General features: G+C 36.4%; 1 protein-coding gene across 5 annotated transcripts in view; it reads right to left on the reverse strand.

The window, feature by feature from the left end:
- The window catches only part of AFDN (afadin, adherens junction formation factor), a 113,719-nt gene that overhangs the window by 46,336 nt on the left and 45,002 nt on the right, over positions 1–22,381 (reverse strand). For 2 of the 5 annotated variants that reach the window (XM_061471369.1, XM_061471368.1), the window contains exons 7-17: positions 21,611–21,722; positions 20,998–21,165; positions 15,756–15,850; positions 14,773–15,035; positions 13,340–13,409; positions 11,126–11,241; positions 9,668–9,670; positions 7,624–7,685; positions 6,514–6,719; positions 2,890–2,910; positions 2,000–2,145 (exon numbers count right to left, since the gene is read on the reverse strand). In XM_061471369.1, the coding sequence (XP_061327353.1) occupies positions 2,000–2,145; positions 2,890–2,910; positions 6,514–6,719; positions 7,624–7,685; positions 9,668–9,670; positions 11,126–11,241; positions 13,340–13,409; positions 14,773–15,035; positions 15,756–15,850; positions 20,998–21,165; positions 21,611–21,722 (1,262 nt within the window). Of the gene's footprint in view, positions 1–1,999; positions 2,146–2,889; positions 2,911–6,513; positions 6,720–7,623; positions 7,686–9,667; positions 9,671–11,125; positions 11,242–13,339; positions 13,410–14,772; positions 15,036–15,755; positions 15,851–19,938; positions 19,984–20,997; positions 21,166–21,610; positions 21,723–22,381 lie in introns of all 5 variants that reach the window. The other 3 variants (XM_061471367.1, XM_061471365.1, XM_061471364.1) reach the window with 2 other exon arrangements.

Genomic DNA, 22,381 nt, shown 5'->3' on the forward strand with positions numbered 1-22,381 from the left:
CTGGAAAAATGTAGTCAGGGAGCAAAGTAAATGCAGTATCACAACCACACTTGTAAGCAAGGGTCATACGCTACAAAAAGAGACGCTACCAGGCCATACTTTGATTATGCAAGATTGGGAATTTTTTTAAAAACAGAAATACACTTTTCTCCGTTTTAAAATCTACCAAGAGCAATACTTACAAAATTGAAAATTTCCTATTCTTAACCAGTGCACAGAACCTGAAATAGTCCTATTAGTTTCTGTAGGCAATTTTGTTTCTTGTATTTCTCTTAACCTTAAGAGTGAAACGAAAGGCCTGGTTTAGTATTCTAATAAATGTTTTAACAGCATTTTTGATAATTCATTTATACATTTACTGTTGAGCACTGAAACTAAAAGGAAATCAAACTGTAATAACATTAACACGAAATTTTTCATGGCTTTCTACAACTCCCCCTTCTGTTTCACTGGTAACATTTTTAATGAAATATCTTCCACTAGAAAACAAAAGCCATGACATTTTCAACCAATTCTTGTATGCCAGTTGTTACCATTAAATAACATTTTCACAGCAGAATCCTTTCATGCTTCTGTTTTGCTTTTTTATTTGCCTTCTAAATATGTATTCCATAGTTCTTCAAAAGTTTAATACATCCATTTGGACTCTCTCATGTTTAGTGTACTTAGGGGAGAATTCATGCAGCTGACATTCAGAAATACACTTCCGCATCCAGCCTGCTCATAACGTACAGGGAAAAACACAGTCCTTTTTCTTCTACCCTCAGCAATGTTGTGTCTTCAGTGACTATCTAATAAATTGAAGTAGCGAAGAGTTTTTTGACACACAAATCTAAAACACTGACCTATGGCAAAAAGGCACAGTTTCATTAACACTTATGAATTTAGAGGTGCTATGTAAGTGGAAAGACCTGTCAAAATAGCTACTTGCTATACCCTATCTGCCCGTAATTCACCAAGAGAGGCGGGGAAGTCTGTGGGAGTACATACAAACTGGTTTGGTGCCTCTCTGAAACCTTTCGGAATTTCAGAAAGCAATGATAAGGTTTCACATACTGCATATTGCTCTTCAGAGCAATACAGCCCCCCTTAAAAAACTAAACAAACCATGTTTAAGTCTCCCAAGCCTGTCATGGTATAAGATTATTATTAGAGACGTATGAAAAGACATCCTGGAGAGTGGGGAAAGGGTGGGTATAAGTAACCCAAGATATACTGTGACTTCTCTATACATTAGTTTCAGAGACACAGATTTGCTGAGAAATACTTGTTCAATTGTCACTTGGGAAAAAAATAATCTAAATATGAACAAAAAATAAGCCCTTTTCGTTGCTTAGTGCTGTGCTCTCTACATGTCATCTTTCTTTGAGGACCCTTTTCCTCACTGGACTTCCCTTTCCATTGGATGCTTCATTCAATTTTTCTTTTAATAAGTATTGTAACTGCCTGAGCTGATGAGCACAGGTTGATTTTAACTCAAGCTAAAACCTGCCCTTACGTTTTTAAGGAAAAAACTGCAAAAAAAAAAAAATCACTGTGCAAATTGCTATTTGTGCAAATTATGAAAGTGGATTTATAATTAGCAGCCCTTAAAGTGCACAAAGTTCATTAGAAGCCCATAATATTTAAGCCTATGTATTTACATATTAACAGGAAAGATAACTTTTCCTCACATCTCCATAAAAAATATTAATTAAAAGAAAGCAATCAACATAAACTACACTTAAATAACATTTCCCTTAATTTTCACTGCAGCCTCAACTAGCATAAGAACAGCTAACAGGTGAAACTCCTTGCGTAGCCCAGTGATCCATTCTCATAAAGCAAAGTATGTCTAAAGAAGGAAGTCTGGCCTCTTTCAGAAGTCCTCCTCTCAGATATTTAATAACATACAAAAGACATTACTGCTATACCTAAAATTTGGCAGAGATGTGAAGTTATTCTAAAACCCAAAGAAACACAGAATGTGTTAAGTGAAACAAATGTTTGATAGCCTTACTTGAATGCCATTTGAACCAAGTGTGCTAAAACATCTTGCGCATCAACAGTAATTCGGCTAAGATCTCTGTCTTGCTTTATGAAATTCAGTAATTCAGATGCATTTGCCATCCAAAAGGCAAGTGCCCCAGCAATATTCTTCTGTTTCTGTAAGTAGAAAGAAACAAGAAATAATACAGGGAAATGGTATTCTGATAAAGCATGGCAGCTTATAAAGGCTCCAAAAGATAGACCAGTACCTTTGCCCATTTCACCAAACATATCCCAGATACCAGATATTTGCAAAATGTTTATATGCAACATAGCAATTGTTGTGACTGATTAAGTCCAATTTTAACACATCCACGGAACATACGAAATTCTGTTAAATTGCCAATAGCCACATCAATAAAGTCACTGCATAAGCACCCAGTTACAAAGTGCTAAGAGTTTAGTGGAATGCAGTATCTGGTAATCTGTGCACTGTTAAGCGCATATTCACTACTGCCCACTGCCACTCTGATACTGCACTCACTGGCTTTGATACCAGGTGATTCAGTATCAAGTACTGATCTATCTCACCATCTCCCGACCACAAATGCCAGGCCAGGCAACCTCAGATGAAATCCAAAGAATAGGAACCACAAACAACAAAAAAAGAAAATAAAGGGAAGAAAAAAGAACTTTGGTCATTTCATATCCACACTGAAGTGCGTTAAGCAGAAATTATGGAATGCCGTAAAAGTTGCAAAGTCAAAAAAGGATTTTAGTACTGCATGTTCCAGTTGCTGAATGAGTGTTATGAACTGTTCAAGTCCAGCTGTTTGAGTATTGTTTTTTTGATATGGAAGCAGCATGAGAAACTGAGCTAAGCCAACATAGCTAGGATCAGTTCCCAGCAATATATCCTACCTGATCAACCTGGTCTACCTCCTGGAGTAAAACGGACGAAGGAAATCAAACAGAATAGAAGAAAGAAACTTGTGAACAATCATGATAGCTTTAGAAATCAAACACTAAATATGAAGGTACAACACTTATGTTCACAGTTACACACAGATGCATTAATCAGTAGCTACGATGCAACTGAGCCCCTTTTAAAAAATTAATTACTTTAACAGGACTAGTAGCACAACAGCTAAGAACTGAAGTGCCCACATGTTATATTTAATTCCAGGAATGCCCTGTACTAGTTGACATCCCAGAATAGGTGGTTATTAGTTCAGTGTGCCACTAAAACCCCACAGAATTGCTTGTGGACAATGGGGTAACTAGACATCCCAGTGGCAGATCCAGGGATCTATTTGTCCACACTGCTGCAATGAAGACAGTGTACAAACACACAAAGGTGGACAGAAAATCCCCACCAGAAAAAAATAACCCACAAAAAAAAAACCAAAAACAAAACAAATGGGAAACATAACACACCTAGGACAGATTTAATACGTGATATTTGAATAAAAAAAAACAACAAAAGAGTCAAATGAAATACCACACTAAGCTTCTTAAATGCTGGTACAAAAGTTACACTGTGTAATCAAAAACATAAAACCAAACAAAACCAACACCTAATCACCATATATATCTGGCTGATTACTTGAAACTGAGCTCTTACTTAATACATTTTGGCTTTCTACTCAGACCACTCTCCCTCACCAGCAACACAGAAGCTCACTGCTGAACCCAGGACAGAAGCAGTAATTTGAGGTGTGTTTGCTGTTACTATTAGAATTTTAGTTAGAGCTCAAAAACGAAACCAAATTGCCATTGCTTTTGTTTCTTTTCCCTTTCCAACTACAGGGTCTTGAACTGACTGAAGATGTGCAGTCAGAGAACAAAAGGAGATGCTCCTTCCATCGACACATTAAAATTTTCAGAGTATCAGAAATTATTTGAAGGTGGAGGGGGAGAAGGGAAAAATAAAAATCAGGCTAAAAAAGGCTTTTTTATATGATGAAGTTTCCATCCCTAGATTTTCACTGAAAGCACTGACCCTTCTCACAGATCTCTCCAATTTTATCCCTATCTCATATGAAGTATTCTATGATATTTGCATACACTAATGCAAAGACTACTGAAAGTCACAGATTTATCAGCAAGTACATCTTGAGTAACTCCAGAAAGTCTCTTTATAATCTAGGCAGGCAAAATCAGGATCTAAATTTATTTTACTCCCACAGTACAGCATTAAGTTGTGCACCTTCCTCCTACTTTTGTCTCTGCTTGCCTCCCTGTCTTTGTCTTTCACACCTTTCAGACCCTTTTCAGTGCAGGTATGCTTTGCAGTCAAGACACAAATCTGCTGTTATACAGTGAGGACTAGGGTGGCAATTTAACTTTGACAGCCATCAATGTAACCACTCATTCTACAGCTCAGATGAAGTAATTTGACTTAATTTACCTAGTACTATTTATACTCTACTAAGACAAGTCCAAGCTAATGAATTTTTTTTCCTGGTCAAGCTTTAGAACCAAAGCATTTCTTTGTCTCCAGCCCACTAACCTTCAAATTCACTGAAGTTCCACTCTTTTATCAAATTTGTTGCTTTCCCCCTCTCCTCCTGTTTCTTCAGCATGACATCTCAAAGAACCTCCTTCCAATTTTCTTCAACCTCCAACACTCATCAGTTCAGTTCTTGCAACTAGGTAACATCTTTCACAAACCACAAATACAGCTACCACTTCCTTAAGTTATAGGTTGGAGATTAGATTCAAACTACAGAGTTGCAGTAATGTAAAAACAGCCTTCCACAAAGGACAGTCCAGAAAAACACTTGTTTTTAACAGCCTGGGAATGCTATTAGCAAGATTATATAAAATATACTTGCTTGCAACAACCACAAAGCTGGACTTGACTTGGGAAGCCCTTCTGGGTGCTGTAAATGAATGTTTTCACAAGACAATCTTTTTCTCTCTTTGTTTCATGCTTATCCATTTTAGTTTAACATAAAGAATGCAGCACTTTATCTTTGCTTTCTCACTGTTCCCATCTTTGTCACCCCAAGTCTTTTAGGGGTTACTGTTACTGGTTTATATTAGTTATATAAACTGAGTGACTGATTAAGCCCTGTCAATTTCAGATTTGACGCCTACCCTTTCACTGTTCAATTTCCATTCTCCCAATTACATCGTTTATATTCAGGCTCTTTGCATTTAATCTTCTCCACTACTGCCACAGTCTAATCTCTGACTTTAACAAACTCCCTCTTCCACAGCCATATTTATTTTTTTAATAGCGGAATCTGAATATTTAACTTTTGATACCATTTTGATTTTGTCAAGTATCCATCCACCTCAAAGCAATGCAGTAGTTCTTCAGATGGAAGACACCTTTCAACCTCTCATCAGCTTCAGAATGTACATGAAAGGCTAGTATTTGTTTTCTTAAAGCGTCTTCAACACTTGCATCTTCTCCCACTCTTTCTTGGGAAAAGTAGGAGCCTGTTATAACTGATACAAAGCTGTCTAATTGTAACATTCTCCTTGCTGAAAACTCCACTAAATCTTTCCAAAACCTGAATAAAAGGTGAACAGTCATGGTCTGCTGTGACTTTGATGCCACTGTCATTTGTTTACATTCCTCTTCTTCCTTAATCAACCTGGTGAGTAATACTTGGATCGTAAATTCTCTAAAGCAGGACTGATGTGTCTTGTTATGCTTGTTCGGTTCCTAGCACAACCGGGTCCTTTCTCTGTACGGGCTACCATGGCAGCATTTCTGCAATATATGCATGTGTCTTAAGTAAATATAGAAATATATTTTGATTTTTCCTCTTAGAAAAATCTGCAGACAAAGAAGTTACAATAATTAATTAGTGAGGATACCTGCACTAGCACCCCTTTTTCAGGAAGTGACCATTACAGTTCATCACGTTACACACTGCAAGGTTATTGTCTTAATTTCACAGACAACCCAGTGGATCTTATGTGCATTCCCAGACAAAACTGAACTCCCCCTGTGCTTCTGTAGAAGTCTTACACATGTGACAGCAATAGCATCAGACTACATATAAGACGCTGGAACATCTGAGAACTTACGTTTCTCTTTACAGGGTAATTGGTTTAGCTTGGTGCAAAAAGTACAGTTTTATTACCATTGTTTATTACCATTTTTGTGGTTACAGAAGTTGTAAAAGTAACAGGATCAAAATTAAAGTCGTTTCTTTTTAATATGTTCACTTCAAGCATCAATCAGTAAAAATAACTGCTAACTGTACAATATTCTTTAATAAGCCACCCAACTTGTTTTACAAGGGCTCTTACCTTCTACAGAACAGAAGAGTAACTTCCTGTCAGATAATGTATCTTCAGAGCAACAGATTGTCCCTAACCTCCCACACTACTCAAGAGAGGGTTTCTTACCACTGACATCATCCATTGACACAAAAGCAAACCTTTCACATGGGCAATCAATACAGGTATTGGTCTGACCCTCAACAAAAGTCGGTTAAACACTAAGAAAAAGACTAAGGTTTTCATCAGATAACCTACAACATGTATTTAAATCCCTTTACATGTTTTTGCAGAGAAACTCACCTGTATAACTCCTTCCATCATGTTCACCATCTTGTTGACTATTGCAATGACTTTATGAGTACGCTCAGCAGGAGTGATATCAGGTCTGTACTGGCTTGACAATACATACCGACATGTCATATATAAAACATATGTAGGTGACAGCTTAAAATGAACTGTCGAGCTATTTGTGTAATTTATAATGGCAGATAAAAAGGCATCTTCAGCTGTAGAGAAAGAGAAAAAAACCCTGCATGTCATAAAGTCAAAGACAGAAAGAAAATGAAACAGAACAATTCTATAACTTGGGGGAATAGAGGAATTCTTGGGGGGGAGGGGCAATTCACAGGAATTTGAACTCTATATATTTTCTACTGTGTACTACAGTTACTTAGGCACACTAACAACACATTCCTATATAAAGTTAAAAAATCTGATCATCAGGAAACATTTCTGTGCTACTTCCTATCTCTTTGCTAAAAATTTGCATCTTCAAGGGGAACAGGAAAACGGAAGATTTCTCTTGTCCATTCTCTTTCTACAAAGCTCCCCTATTAAAGGGAATTTTATACTAATAAAAAAATGTCTTTGCTTGCTCACAAATCTATTTTGTTTCAAATATTTGAATTCTGGACAATCTCTGGTATGGTATTTTTCTACTAGATCTGAGACTTTAAAAACCTGGAGACCAAGATAACAAAAAAAAAAAAAAAACAAACCAAAAAACCAACAAAAAACAGAACACTAAATGAAAATTTAAACCAAATCAGATTTTATATAAAGTGGATTTTTGACCAAGATGCAATCTATTATCCAAGCCATGGAGAACTGTATAGAAGAGAATGAATTCCATGTAGAAAGGTGGGACTAACAATTTTTTCACAGTTAAATTTGTATCTGAAGATAAATGAATTGAAATACAATTAGAATTAGATATGCATGAACTTGCCTCAATATCCAAAATGTCTGTTCCCCCTCCCCAACAAAATAAATTACATTGCTGGATTAGCTATCATCTATTCAATCATTATTCTTTTCAATGTTTGTTATCCTTAAGTTTTCAAACTGAATGTACTACACTACAGAAAAACATGTTAACAGGTTAGCTTTGTAACTTCACAATTTACTCACAGCTTTCCCTGAATTCAATACTGGCAGGCAGTATCAGTTCTGGTCCATGGGTATCCTGAGATCTAAAGAAAGATGACAAAAACTGAAACAATCCACACGGGTGATATCAATTTCACTGTAAAATGACAGATTTCTCTAAATACACTGGTTCCAAATGCTGACACAATAGCCTTCCCCAAAATTACCCTTTTGTTACCTTTCCTCTAGAATCATTCAAGCTAGATTTGCCTGCAACACAACAGATCAAAATACAGACTCTTCAACTGTGGAGTCTGTGATATTAATGAACATCCTCCTCTGCACTGTATGGCAGACTGATAGGATCAGTTTGCCATCTGCCATTGACAGGATTCAAGTAACAAATTACTCATGGATGCATGAAAGAAAGTGAATGAAGCTTCACCTGAAACATCAGCTTGGTTACAACAAATACTCTTTCCCATCTTTAATAGCAAGAGCCCTAAAATTGGTGAGAACTTAATCAATTTATTTTACCTTTCTTCTGATGAGCAGGTAAAATCTAGCCTCTGCCCTCACTTGTCTGTTGCTACGCTATTAAGAAACAGCAGTCATTCCACGAGCCCGAGAACTATGCCCTGACTTAAACTGACTGCAGCACTCTTGCTTATCACTACCTATCAGAGAATTCACAAAGGAGAAAAATGAACAGAAAATTGATTTTTATGGCATCTGCAAAATGTTAAGCACATATTTCATTACTCCCTTAAGAAAAATCATTAACAGAACTGTTCTCTGTAGTTAGGCACCTATTTTTAGGGAACATGTAAAAGCTCAGTGTCTTCTGCATGCAACAGTCATTTTTAATCACATGTAACACAATAGGTAGAGCTCTTCTACTTCCCCCAGCAACTTTGATAAAAAAAGGCATGTAATACAATTATGTAAGCCTCATTCTCCTGAGAATTACGAGTTATTCCAGGAAGCAAAGATAGGACACCAAAAGCCTTTATTCAACTACCTCCTATAGTAAAAATCCGCAAGATAACTTTGAAGGCTGATGTCAGAAAATCTAAAATTAAATTTTAATAGATTTAATCAAAAAACTAAAAATACCTTTGGGGTTTGGTGTTGTGGGCTGTTGAGTTTTTTTATTATTGGTTTTGTTTGTTTGGGTTATTTTGGTTGTTTTTTGGTTGTTTTTTTTTAACTTGCAAAAAATTAAACCAACAGATATCTCAGTTAAGCCATTCAGGTAATGCTTTATTATAAACAGCACTCAGCAAAATGAAGTTTTGGGAGCTGAAAGTGAAGGAGCAGCACAGTACTGCAATGCATGCGGTAATTTCTGCCAGTTTGGTTATATTTCAAAAATGACAGCACTCTATGAAGAACACTCAGCTGGTGTGTAAACTGTAGCATTTCCTCAGGTTTTATTGCTATAAATTTAAGATTAACTAATTTCTCACCACCTGCACGCTGTCAAAAATGCATCATCTTCACAAAGAACTTAATTACTTTCAGTGAAGAATAACTAATATTCACACAGCATTATCTAAACAGAACTACAGTGACAACTCCAGAGAAATTCTTAATCTCTCCCTACAGGAACTGTAACAGACAAAGAAATAACTGGTTGGTGAACCAGTACAAATTTCAGCTGATGATTTATCTCCTTCTCTTTTGAACAAAAAGATAGTGATCCCTTTCAGCACACAGGAACAGGATTCTCAGTCTTCCCTCCAGTGGAAGAGAAAGCAGCATGAAGATATGAAACGTGGTATGGATTAGTGTAATTGCTTAGAGAATTTCGAAAATTGTCTTTAAGAGAAAAATTAATATGAACTAGAAAGAGGTAAGACTTCTTAAAAAAAGTTAGTTTTGCCAGTAAATTAATACTCTAAGAACAGATGCAGTAAGTCAATTATTTCAGCTAACTTGGTTAAGTGTTTCCTTTAATTAATATGCCATTTTCTGCCTTTCCTAATCACACACAAAAGAAATACTCTCTAAATCAGCTTTGCAAATTGGAAATTTAGATAAAATAATTCTCTCTGTGCTTCCAATATGATAGCACCCACTCAACCTGCTTTGTTAATCAGTGCATTTTAAATATATGTTGTCTTTTGATATTGCTTTTATAGAAAAATCCTCTCTGTAGCGATGAAATTCTCTGAGCTAAACCAGTCTGAAAGTCTAGTTAGGATATGTCTAGCAAGGCCATAAAATACTGATTAGGGGTTGCCTCCTCTCTATAGTGTCAGGTAATATTACACTTCTAAATTGCGCTAAAAACAGAAACATTCTTGAGGTATTTCTGGATTCTCTTAGATTGTCTATGATAAAATGCATTAAAAAAATAAAATATATTCTCTCCCTGTGTGGTTGCAGTGATGTCAGCCAACTACCAGCATCTTTGGATGTATCCCACCAGGTCTTCTCCATTTATGACAGAAAATAGAGACAATTTTTGAAGCAATGCTAATATTTAAAAAAAATTGTCTAACAAGGAATTGAGATCTTTTGGATAGGAGCAAGTTGAAATTGAACATGGTATTATGAATACACAGATACCGAATAGCAAGAAAATGGCACATGACTGGAAGTCAGTGTTTTTCATTATAACTTTGGAAACCAAGTGAATATGCAAGACACGAAAAATGTTGTTCTGTACTTCATAAAAGGGCTTATGAGCAAAATGGGATACCATTTATCTACCTAATCACAGGCACTACATCATAAAAGCAAAAATCAAGAAGTATTACATGCATTTATAAATTACGTAACATTCAGAGGTATTACAAGCATTCAGAGGTAGCTAAAATTCTTGCTCACATGACTTGCCAACAAGACTACCGTAGAAATGGGAATGACCTTTTTCCTCTCCTGAGTAAACCACATCATCTTGCCACCAACATTATTAAAGTTATTTCATATGACATTCCTAACTACAAATCATTGTGACATGACTATCAGCTTGGCTTTACAAAAAGAGAACTACAAATAATAGAATATTGAAGGAAAATAATTATTTTTTTTAATATTCTGAAGTTTTTTTGCTTTAGTTGTTAATCCTAGGTTTTATTTGGAGGGAAGGTGGGTAGTGACAGGACATGTTTACAAGGGTATGTAGTGACAGGGCAAGGGTAACTGCTTTAAACTCCAAACAATAAATTTATATTAGATATAAGAAATAAATTATTCACTATTAAAGTGATGAGGTGCTGATAGAGCTTGCCCAGAGAAGCTGTGGCTGCCTCATCGCTGGCAGTGTTCAAGGCCAGCTTGGACAGAGCCTTGAGCAACCTTCCCTAGTAGAAGCTGTCCTTGACTGTGGCAGGGGGGTCGGAACTAGATGATCATTCCAACTAGATGATCAGTCCCTTCCAACCCAAATCATGCTATGATTCTATGACCTGAAAGGAAATCTCATCTTCCATTAGGAAAATCAGAGTTTAAACTATTTTCACATACCGCTTTATCTATCAGAAAAATGTACCTGTTTTTTTCCATTATGAGAAGTAATGGATTACACGTTTCCTACCTTTCCTGTCTGCGGTAATCTTGCTGCTGTTCTATTCTAACCATCGGCTTCACCATTCCTCGTTCGGCTGTGCTGGATGCTGATGATGTCCTGTCACCATCAAGCCTGCTGGTGCTCTAATTCAAAACAGCAGGACAGGTGCTTAGCATGCAAACATTGGATTAGCCAGTATTTGTGCTTGGCAGTATTAAAATGAAGTGTCAATCTGAGGCTTTAAAAGAGATGAGAAAACAAAACAGAAGAGTACAGCACAGAACCCAAGCAGCTCAGCAGGTGTTTTTACCACAATGAAGAATTTTGAAGAGTACACTTGAAAGTCAAAAGATGACAGTGGTCAGTGAGAAGCAGCTATTTGTTAATGCACTGCAAGAACAGATAATGAAACTGTAAAACTTATTTATTTAAAAGTTGTGTGGTTATCAATAAAAAGTAAGAATGAATTATTAATGAAAACTTTAGCTAAGAGACAAAGTGAAATATATTAACACAATTAAAACTGGCTATGCTCCCCTACTCTGCCTCTGCAATAGTTTCCAAGCACTTACATTTCTAATCCATGCCACCATTTATCCTGCTCTTAAGGAAAGGCTGAGCTGCTAGACAGTACATAATTTTCCAGGGCAAGAAGTGGCAATTCAAACAATGCCATTTTTAATGTACAATTCCATGAGTTGTTTTCTGTCAGTGTCACAAGCTCCTTAGTAAGAAGCTTTAAATTTATCACTTCCAATTACATCAAACCCTACCAAGAAAGAAAAAAACATGCTGCTTTAAGCAGCAAAATATATAGCAATTATTTTTCAGTGTAACAGTTGAAAATAAACCATTAGTAAAATAAAGCGTTACCACATTTCCCAAGAAATTTTTAGGACTAAATAATATGCTTTGACACAAGAAAACCTACCAAAAAATGCACTTCAAAGCAAGAGTTTGAACAAAGCTATTGTTACCCCTTTACCATATAGAAGCAGCAAACTCTTAAGAGCAACCATCAGAAAACAAGTGATTCAACCAGCAATTTAACAAGATGTAATGTACATTCTCAAATAACAAAAAAAAAAAAAAACCAAATTAAAAAAAAAAGTTTCTCAAGCTTTCCTAAGTCCACTAGAAGTATTCTTCTCATGAGTCTGAAAGGACTATGAGCTATGCTATATAACAATGTCACAAACTCCACCTCTCAGCAATTTTGAAGTATTTTAAGTTTGCAGTGTTCCTTGGAGTTTTTTTTGCCATAATGTCACTAAATAAATACCTATCTGAGGTAAAGAGTGCAACGAGGATAAAATAAAGCACTGTCACAAACAAAGCTACAAGAAAGGAGAAAAACTGAAACTGAAGTCTGTGGCAAGAAAAAAAAATAAGACTAACATATTCAGAAGCTATCAAAGTATTATTAATACCTACACTGCCATTCCAGTATCACAAAATTTCTTTACAAGTACTTCAATTTGATAATAGTAGTAATAAAACATAAAAAGAAATAACTTTCTGGGAGGACTACTATATTTCATGTTGTTGAAATAATTCATTCTCTCATTTCATCTGAGGCATGTGACCAAAGCACCAAGAAAGGGATTAACCAGGGTGTCATTTTACTCTGCTTTTAGAATATGTAACTCTGGCACAGAAATTATTAACAGAAAGACAATGCAGAAAGAAAGCAAGAAAAGATTATCACCTCATAAAGAGTTTAAAATTCTGACTGCAGAGACTGTTTAGTCAGCGTGTACACAGAAGCTGTACTGAAGTCAAAAGTCACATTCATTAAATTTTAAAAGCCTAGTTAAATTAAAATCAAATGCCCTTTAAAATTTTATATAAAACATTTATTTACCCTACTGCAGATGACAGTCATAGGCTACATACAGGAAATAATGATGTATGACTTATACCATTTCTAACATGAATGTCTACCTGCATGAAATCTGCCTTCAAAAGGTCAGCTTGGGGAGAAACTATCCCAGGCTGGAGAAATTTCCCTTTCTAAAAAAAAATTAGTATTATTGGCATGGAACACATGCCAAATGCCTAAACAGAACAGTTTTGTGGGGAGGGAAGACAACGCACATGATACCAAAGCCCACCCACAGCAGGAAATGGCTGGGGAGAAGGATGAACCAGCTGCACTTCACCAAATACTACTGATGTTTTAATTTTGACCTTATACATGATCTTCCATTATTTACTGCTAATTTAGTCATAATACAATACCTTGCTTGCTGGTAATGCTGTTCCACTGTGAACATCTCCCTCCAGATCAAATGTGGTTTCCTGAACAGCTCTACAAGCAAGATAACATTTCAAGTAAGTCTTGGAAACTACATCATTAAACATTTAACAAATAAGGAACAGAGTAGCTAAAACCAGTAAATTAAAATTCAAGAGGTATACCATAAGTCCAGTTAATACTCACTTTTTAAAACACTGTATCGATTCAGTATATAAAAACACCTACAGGTATCTATACAGGTAATTTTCTTTGGAGAAACAGATTCTTGATAACTTTTTTCCCAGTTAAATGAGAAAAATAGAAATACACATAAACGACATAAAGATAAAACCACATAAAAATATGTTCAAGGTATTATGTTCCCTTGTAGTAAACTTGCTACAGTTTTTTGCCCAATCCTTCAGTACCAAACATACCTTCTTGATAATGTAAATAATTCATAAATCATAGCAATAAATTTTATTATCTGCTTATTCTAAAGAGTTTGAAAAATATTTGATTTTTCAAACTGCAGTAACCCTTTGCCAGTGATTTTGCTGTCCAGGTGTAAAGTTCTGCAGTAGTACCGTGCTTTGCAGTTGACTACATAAACCTGAGAGATCATTTGTTTATTGATCTGCAAGCTTGATGTAGAGTGAACTCAAGATTTAAGGAGAAATATTACAGGACAGCTAAATTCCTGGAGGCCTTCCAGCAGACTGGTCCTACAACAAGCACGCAGCGTACTTCCACATTAAAATGAACTTGAGAAAAAATTATAGTTAAAACATACACCTATATTAAGTCTTACTAACTAAAATTGTTTCTCCTGTGAACTTCTATAGCCACTGAATAGAATACCTGAGCCCCTGCAAGTCACTAAACCTATAACCAGTGTTTTTATTACACACCTATCAATAATGTGAATATACAGAGAAACAACAGGATGGACTCTAGGACTGCTGGTCTTTGAAAAACAGTAATCACACTGCAAAAAGTTGTTGCTATATTGAGACATCTAAGTCCCTATCCTGACTGTCTCAGTTCGTGACTATGCTGCTTGATTTCCAAATCCTTCTGGGGGAATTTTAGAAGTTACTATCTGACAAAAAAAAAACAAGAACCAGGCTATCTGAAAACATTCAGTGACTTCTTTACTTTCCCTGGAGATTGGATGAACTCTGAAATTTATTAAAATAAGGTGTTCCACTGTTTTTAACACAGAAGTGAGCATCAGGAAAACTTGTCTGAATACTTCACAATGAGAAAGACACTTGCTAATCCTAGAAAAAATCACAAGGTGGAGCTCAAGTATTAAAATAGTTATATATTTAACACTTCAAGAAGCTACTCAGAACTCATTTGAAGTCATACTCTAGACACAGGACATTTATAACACCCTCATTATTTTTTCGAGAGCTCCAAGTTTACTTACCCAGTTTTGTGTCTAGGACCTTTGACCATAAGACTTGCATCAATAGGTCTTTTAGAAATAATATGGTCTTGAGTGGGATCCACAAACTTAAATACATGAGATGACCCAAACTGAACCTTCATTCCACTTTGCAGCATAGTGGTTTCTGAAATACGCTGACCTTCCACATAGGTTTCAGCATCAATGCTTCTTGGAGTTACAGTGACAACCCCATCCATATTAGTGAGGTCACAGTGATGAGGCTGAATTCCTGGACCAAATAACTAGGAATAGAATTAATTAACACAGAATAAGCTAAATTATACAGCAGCAGAAATTAAAACAAAATGAGCAGTTTACCATTTTTACAGACTAGTAACTTCACTTGCTTATGAATTTAACACAGGTGAGTGGTACTAAAATTAGTTGAGTTTCACTCCAATTTTCCTTGCAACAGAGATAATAAAACACACAACTAAAACATGCAGCAGAAATCCCTTAATAAAAAGGTTTTCCCTTTTTTGGTCATATGCTGTTCAGAACTGTTTTCTTCCACTTGCTGTTTTGATGTAGAATCTCACAATGCAAGTTTTTGCAAGTCAGCCACCTGCACTGACGGGGACCCAGGGTGCTGGTAAGAGACTCTCTGGCATGAACTTCATGCAGCCATGCTCGTTTAATACATTTACAAAATCCAGCCTTGCTCAAAGGGGTTGGAAGCCATTAAGCAGTCACAATAACACTGGTAAGTACCAGTGGACCCAGCGTCCAGTCAAAGAAAAGAAAACCCCATTTTAAATAATGAAACCTTTACTTTCCTCTAAGATTACAAGAGAGGAAATAAAGTCAGAGTTATGACCATTAACATGAAACTGCAGCAATATTTAACCCTTCTAGCTTTGTAGGGTATCTACAGAGTATTTTACTTACCCAGTTACTACATTTACACATAACTGACCAAAGAGTGGATAAGTTCTGTCATCTGAGCCTGCTTTTTTCCATACCTGAATGGAATTTTCATCAAATTTTTCAGTTCCAACTTCAGTGACACTTAACTGTAGACGATAGAGCTTTGGCTTATCTCTGGAGTCAGAACCATCTGTACAGCAAGTGAAAAAAATTAATTTGCAAGTTAAATTTCAAATGCACAAAATTTCTATGTTGTTGCAATTTAGTTCAGAATAGCAATGTTCACCAAAATTAACTGAGTGACATTCTTTCGAGATTTGTTAGGAACTAAGTTGCGTGCCACCCATCACAGAAAAAGCATTCAACACAAGAGCACTCAGTCCTATGAACATTTTGCAGGCACGGGGATAGCCTTTTATTAAATCTCAATACTTGACTCTATAGAGACATACAACTAGTATCACTGTACTATAAAAAAGCAATGCTAATAGGAGTATCTTCAGCAACTTAGACTGTATGCAGTTTTTCATACTTAACAATGTTAATCAGAAATTATACAGCTGCATCTTCAATGTCACCAAATGCAGACATTCATTTGGCTGCTTACCCCAAATTCTCTCAATTGTTATTATGTCTCCCCACAATTTACACATGAAAACCTAGAGTAGCTCCTTCATTTATTTACTTATGAATCCCAAAGTCAGACATTTCCTCCTCCTACGCACATCCCAGTTTGTTAAAACTGGCACCCAAAAAATACAAGATCTAGTTCGGGGGCAGGGACTCTTATTCAACAGGCAAAATTACTGGAATTTCAGAAGTCAGTGACATAAAAGTCAGAGCCAGTTATCTAGGGCTTTTGTTTTTGATTTCTTACAGCACCTTCTCCTAATCCCTTTAGGCACAGATTAGAGAGCAGTCTTTACAGTCCAGTGATTTCACTCCACGTTAAACACACTTCCCCCCTCCCCATTTAATTTTTGACATTTTAAAACGAAAAACAAAAAAAGACAGTTCTACATATTTCTGAAGTATTCTGTGGAATAGATGGTAAAATATGTTTTCCAAATGCTCATTTAAGAGAACTTACGGATTTCATTCCTGAGTTCAACATTTATGTCACACCACCATATATCCTTAGTATAAATGCGTGTCATGCTTTCACACAAGAAACGTATTTTAGCAACACAACGTTTCTGCTGAGGCAAATCAAGACTGCCCTGTTTCTCTGGAGTGTCCAGTGTAACAAGTAAACAGTTTAAACCACAGCACTAAACACTCCCCCCCCCCCCCAAGGAAAATGAGAAAAATTTAAGCTGAAAGTTACTTGGAGCACACATGTAATCATCCATCATTAAAAGCCCATTTCTACAGTAAAAAGGTTATCTTGAAGAGAATTACTACAAATTCTAAAAAAGATGAAAAGCCTTTTTGTTTTAGGGGAGGGAGGGATGCAGGAGGGAAGGAAGGTTGCATTATGCTGCAGTACAAAGTCTTATATTTCCTGTTTTTCAACAGCTGTAAGCTCACCTAAATGCTGTTTGGAATGCATTCCCCATAACTCACTACACCGGGACACAAGTTTTGCCATACCTATGACAAATTCCCTGGCTCCCCACACCATGACAGTCCAAGAAGGCCGTTTTAAGCTAAGGACGCAACACAAATAGAACCTGTGTCTGGGTTTATGCAGTTACAAGTCAACATTCATGCTTCAAACAGCAGTGTTATTTAAAAAAAAAACCCCAATCAAACAAAAAAACACGCAACCAACAAAACCACCAAACTATGTAGTGAACAGAATTGAACAGTCACTCTAAGCACATCAATCCAGTAATTCCTAATACAAAAGTAGATTTTTTGATTAATACAAAAAAAAAAAAAAAAAAAAGGACAGGCCTGCCTTCACGGATATGTATTTTAAACACACTACTTCACCACTAAAAGGTGAGCACTGCACCACTCTGGAGATGGCAATTTCAATTGATTTTGTTAGCCCGGTGCTTGAAGCAATGCTGGGAAATAGTACAGACTTAAAGCCAGACTAAACCAAATGAAGATCAGACCACAGAAAGCAAGCCTCAAAGTTGAACAAAAACATCCATATAAGGGACTGCACCTATTGACTTAAAAATCATTCAAATCCACGCTTGAGGAACAGCAGATTTCCTGCACAAATTCCTGAGTGCTAATAGTTTAAACAGTAGGAAGTTTAAGAGACTGGTTGAGCAGATTTGAAATATGATAACAAATTAAGATAATTCACTACTAAATTTCAGACAAGATGCGCACTTCCAGCCGAAACAGCCAACAGTAAACATGTTTCAGATGACAAAGATCCTTCACATGAAAGTGTAAAGAGTGTTACCACATACCACACCGTAGTTCTGTTCTCAGAAAGTTGGCCAGGGAAACAGCCCTGCCCAAGACTTTTAACCTTCTTCAACCTCCTGCAATTCTTTGCAAGGTTTTGTACCTGCATGTTTTCAGCATCTTCCATTGCTGTCAATTCTACAGTTCAGTATTGCTTTTTTTTTTTTTTTGTGAAGAAGCAGGGAGAAAAAAAGCCTTAAGGTTTTGCCTCCTTTTTTGAATTTATTTATGTAATGCTTTGTAATTTTTACTTCAGGCTTGTAAATAAATCTCAGAGCTCATATCCTAAAAAAAAGTCTGTCATTTTTCTCAGCCTGAAGATAGTAACATCCCTGAACTCATCAGCAGTCATATTCAGATAACATCGATAGTGCCAGCCGTTCAAGTGCCATCATAATACACTTCAATCTATTCAGTCTATTTCTGCTACTATCAGATTCATCTCTATTTATTGGTTCATTTACAGGACTTGGAAGTCAGAGACAATTGCTGACTACCACATTCGCAGCCACAAGCCACTGAAGTGCATCCTCTACCACACTGTGCAGAATTTGATCTTCAGTCCATAAAGCTCCAACCAGTCCACAACCAGCAATGTCAGTTGTGGAGAAGCAGAAGAACAGGACAAACTTCCAGTAGCAAACTGACTGAATTTGTGCAATTGCTCAGGACATGAAATTGAAATTGAAATCTGCCAGGTTCTTCTGCAAGAACATAAACAGCCAATGTTTTGACAGAAGGACACTTCTACAAAGTTATTTCTAAATACAAATATGCCAAAATGCATTGTTCCAAAGAGACAGACTGGACTCTATAGTACTAAGACCTCTTTTACACATTCTGAGACAAAGATTTAAAAAAGTAATTTTTTCTTCCCCCCAGTGAGATGCAACCAAATTTCAAGCTTTCTACTCAATGGTCAGGTGCTCTTGCAGAGCTCCTCTATGCTTATCAGTTCTGCTCTCTGGAATAATGATATTAATGAAATGGAAGTTGAATTCACCAAAGAGTTGATCACTGCAGGCGTAAGTTTGAACAGAGTTCTTTAAACCCCAGTACTGTACTCTATAGCCATGAAAAGGGTGAGCAACACCATCAGATGGGTCTAGTAGCGTTACAGTAGTCTGGAAAAAAAAAAAAAAAGAGAAAACAGATGCCCCCCCCACCCCAAAAAATAGAAAAAAAAAAAGTATCTTGATAGACATTTCATGATAAAGTGGCTTTGTATTCTTGTCTATTTAGCCACACCAGGACATACCTGCTTACTGATCAAGCTCCAAGGAGTATCAAAATCCATAATTACATTATCATTTTCAACTACTACAGATAAAACGGAGTGAAACTGTACTGCCTAGCATGGCTAAACTCTTTGACACACACCATAAATGTTACACAACACCACAAATCAGGCAGTAAAAATAGCAGAGGATGCTATGAAACACAAAACAGCAGAAAGTGAGGTCACTTCACCAGTGGTCCAAACACTATTTCACATAAAAGTCATCAATTTCATCCTCTGAATCCACATGGTAAAGCACTGCAAAGCACAGTTAAGTTCCATACTATTTACCCAATTCACTTTAGAACAATGAATTCAGCAAGTAGATGGATCAAAGAACGTTTTTCTTTCTACAACACTGCCTGCAAACCACCCTATGAAATTTAGCCATTAACCTTTAGCTGGAATTTTGAACTTTCTGGATGGTATCATCTATTTGATAGTTGTTCACAGACTGAATAATTAAATGGCAGCTGACAAGCCAAATAACTACTTCACAGAAGTAATCCCTTGAAAAATAGTAAGACAAGCAAGACAGCCTTTCATTCGTCAAAAAGAATCAGAAGACTTACAGCCAGTGATGTTTTTAGTGACCAATGAGAGAACAGTATTAAATAAAGGGTTACCTTCGTAAGCGTGATAGTTGTAGTAGGCAAAGTGATTCCTTCTCCCTGGGGTTAGAAACACATGCAGAGGACCCAGGTGAAGGCAGCACCAGCAGGACAGATACCATGCAGAACATGCGGAAGAGGGCAGGAAAAGAAAAGACAGGAAAGGGTGAAACTGTAGCCAGACAACACTTATTCAATTTATAAGGATGAAGTGTATTAAACTCTTTCAACTTTAGAAACTGCACAGAATATAAAGACATCAGTACTACCAAGCTACTGAATGAAACAATCCCTATTGTTTAGAAAAGCGACAACAAGCTGTTAGAAGAAAAACATGAACAATAGGTCAGTCCCATGGGCACCATGGCAAAGGCCTAGTACACAGTGTTGCCACCTGTGGCATTTCAGATTGTTTTTCCTCTCCCAGTTAATGGATGTCTTGCTCCACTGTTCAAGCACAACATTTTAATACTAAAGCGACTAGGCTCCATGAAGAGTTTAGAGCACAAGAAAAGAAATCAAAAGCACTATTAGAAGAACCCAAAGTACCACTATGCAAATCAAACCTCAGCATACAGAACACAGTATAAAATACATTTAATAATACATTCTGTGTAGTACTAATTTCATCTGGCTAAAAAACAAAACAACAAAAAAAAAAAACCAAAAACAAACAAGGAAAAAACCAACCAAACACGAACTAAACACACCACACGACTTGGATTTTTAACCTTTTCCCTTTTTTGTTGCAGTTCTGAACAAAAGTTGTCAGCTCTAACTTCCAGCCTGGTTTCCCAAATGGTGAACAACCAGACTTCAAATTGTAAATCACCTCTTAGGGTACCTGAGTGTACTCAAGTTACTTAATAGGAAAAAGAGCTGCAAATAAATAAATCACCACAACTAGAAGTCCATATCCAAAACTTTCATTTCTATTGTCTTCATATGTTTCAGAATAGAAGTTGCATGTGTTTTATCATCCTTTCTTGGTCTTCCAGTGAAAGTTTTATCTTTGAAAATCTAAATACCTATCTAATAATGTATTTTAGATTATTAGATAACTAGAATTCTTACCTGGGCTTAATTCTACCAGGTATGGTAGTTTCTCAGGAGGAAGGCAAGAGCCATAGCCAGACCCGTCAACTCTTTCCTTCCCCTTTAATGGCTTTCCGTCAGCTATTTTCTTGGATTTCTTTGGGATATAATCAGGAGGCCGCCTTTTCAACTGAAAGACTAGTATTCCTAAAACACAGTATTATACATCCTTTGAATCTCACTATCAGTGAACAAGCACACACCAAACATTTACTAATTTATGAATGTTCCACAGGATTACTTTCGGCTTACTAAGTTCCTGACATTTCTTTATGTAGTTATTTTTAAGTTAAAATTAATGAAAAGATTAGTAGCAGACTCCTCCACAGTATGTAATCTAAAAACTTTAGGATAAAATGTAAAACTCTTCTATTGATTAAAGATGTAGTACTATAAACTGTGCTGAATCAAACAGTAAATAACTCTAAAAACACCTAGTATTACAAGTGCCTGAAAACAAAACACTTTAAACTCTTTCCAACCCTAACTATTCTATGATTCTTACATTCCCATTTCTTACTTTACAGGGGTTCCACACCAAGGCTTACAACACCCACGGCACAAAAAACTCTTAAAAGATTTTTATACTTACCTTTATCACTAGGCCACTCCCTGAATATCTGCAGGGGACACTCATCATCATCAAGAATAGTTTCTTTAGCACCTTTATCATCACAGTGCTGAGCACCAGGAGGAAGCGTGACCTAGAAAAGAACCATTACCAGTTTTTAGAGCTGTTAGCAGACAATTAGAACAGAGAACTGATATAACTTCTGATTTTTTTCTTGTTTGCTTGCTTATAACAAAAGATAAAGTAAAAGGATTGAGTTACTTGAAAAGCATTTTGCCTTCAAAGAGTTTTTCCAACCATCTCTCTTGCCACAGTTAAATCACACTTCCCAGAACACCAGATATATTTAAAAAGGGAAGGAAAGCAAGTTACATGTAACATAGACAAGCTGTCTAAAGAACCAAAACCAAGTATACTTTTGGAACAGAAAAACAGACTGCTCATACCTTTTACAGCTATATCCTGACAAGACAGTGGAAGGGAGAAACCTTGGTTCATGAGTTCTGACTCTAAAGGAGACATAACCTGTGATTTCATGCACATTTGCATTACTGCTCCCCACGGTGATCAAGCATGAAAAACGATGATAGCCAGTATTACACTGCATGAGTATCTTCCAAGTTAAAGATAGATCTTTCAAAGGTGACTAAAATAATAAAATAGGGTGTTTTTTTATACTGCATTTGTGAACCCAACGATACTACTTAAATTCACAGACAGTTCTATTTTAAACAAGCTACTCAAAATTATTCCCATCTCTGAACTATGACCCAGGTAGCACCTTCTGGAGTG

The sequence above is a fragment of the Pezoporus flaviventris genome, unplaced genomic scaffold (assembly GCF_033815535.1).
Source record: "Pezoporus flaviventris isolate CSIRO_AGI_PZ_B2104156 unplaced genomic scaffold, CSIRO_AGI_Pfla_v1 ptg000066l, whole genome shotgun sequence".
In the NCBI taxonomy this organism is placed as follows: Eukaryota; Metazoa; Chordata; class Aves; order Psittaciformes; family Psittacidae; genus Pezoporus; species Pezoporus flaviventris.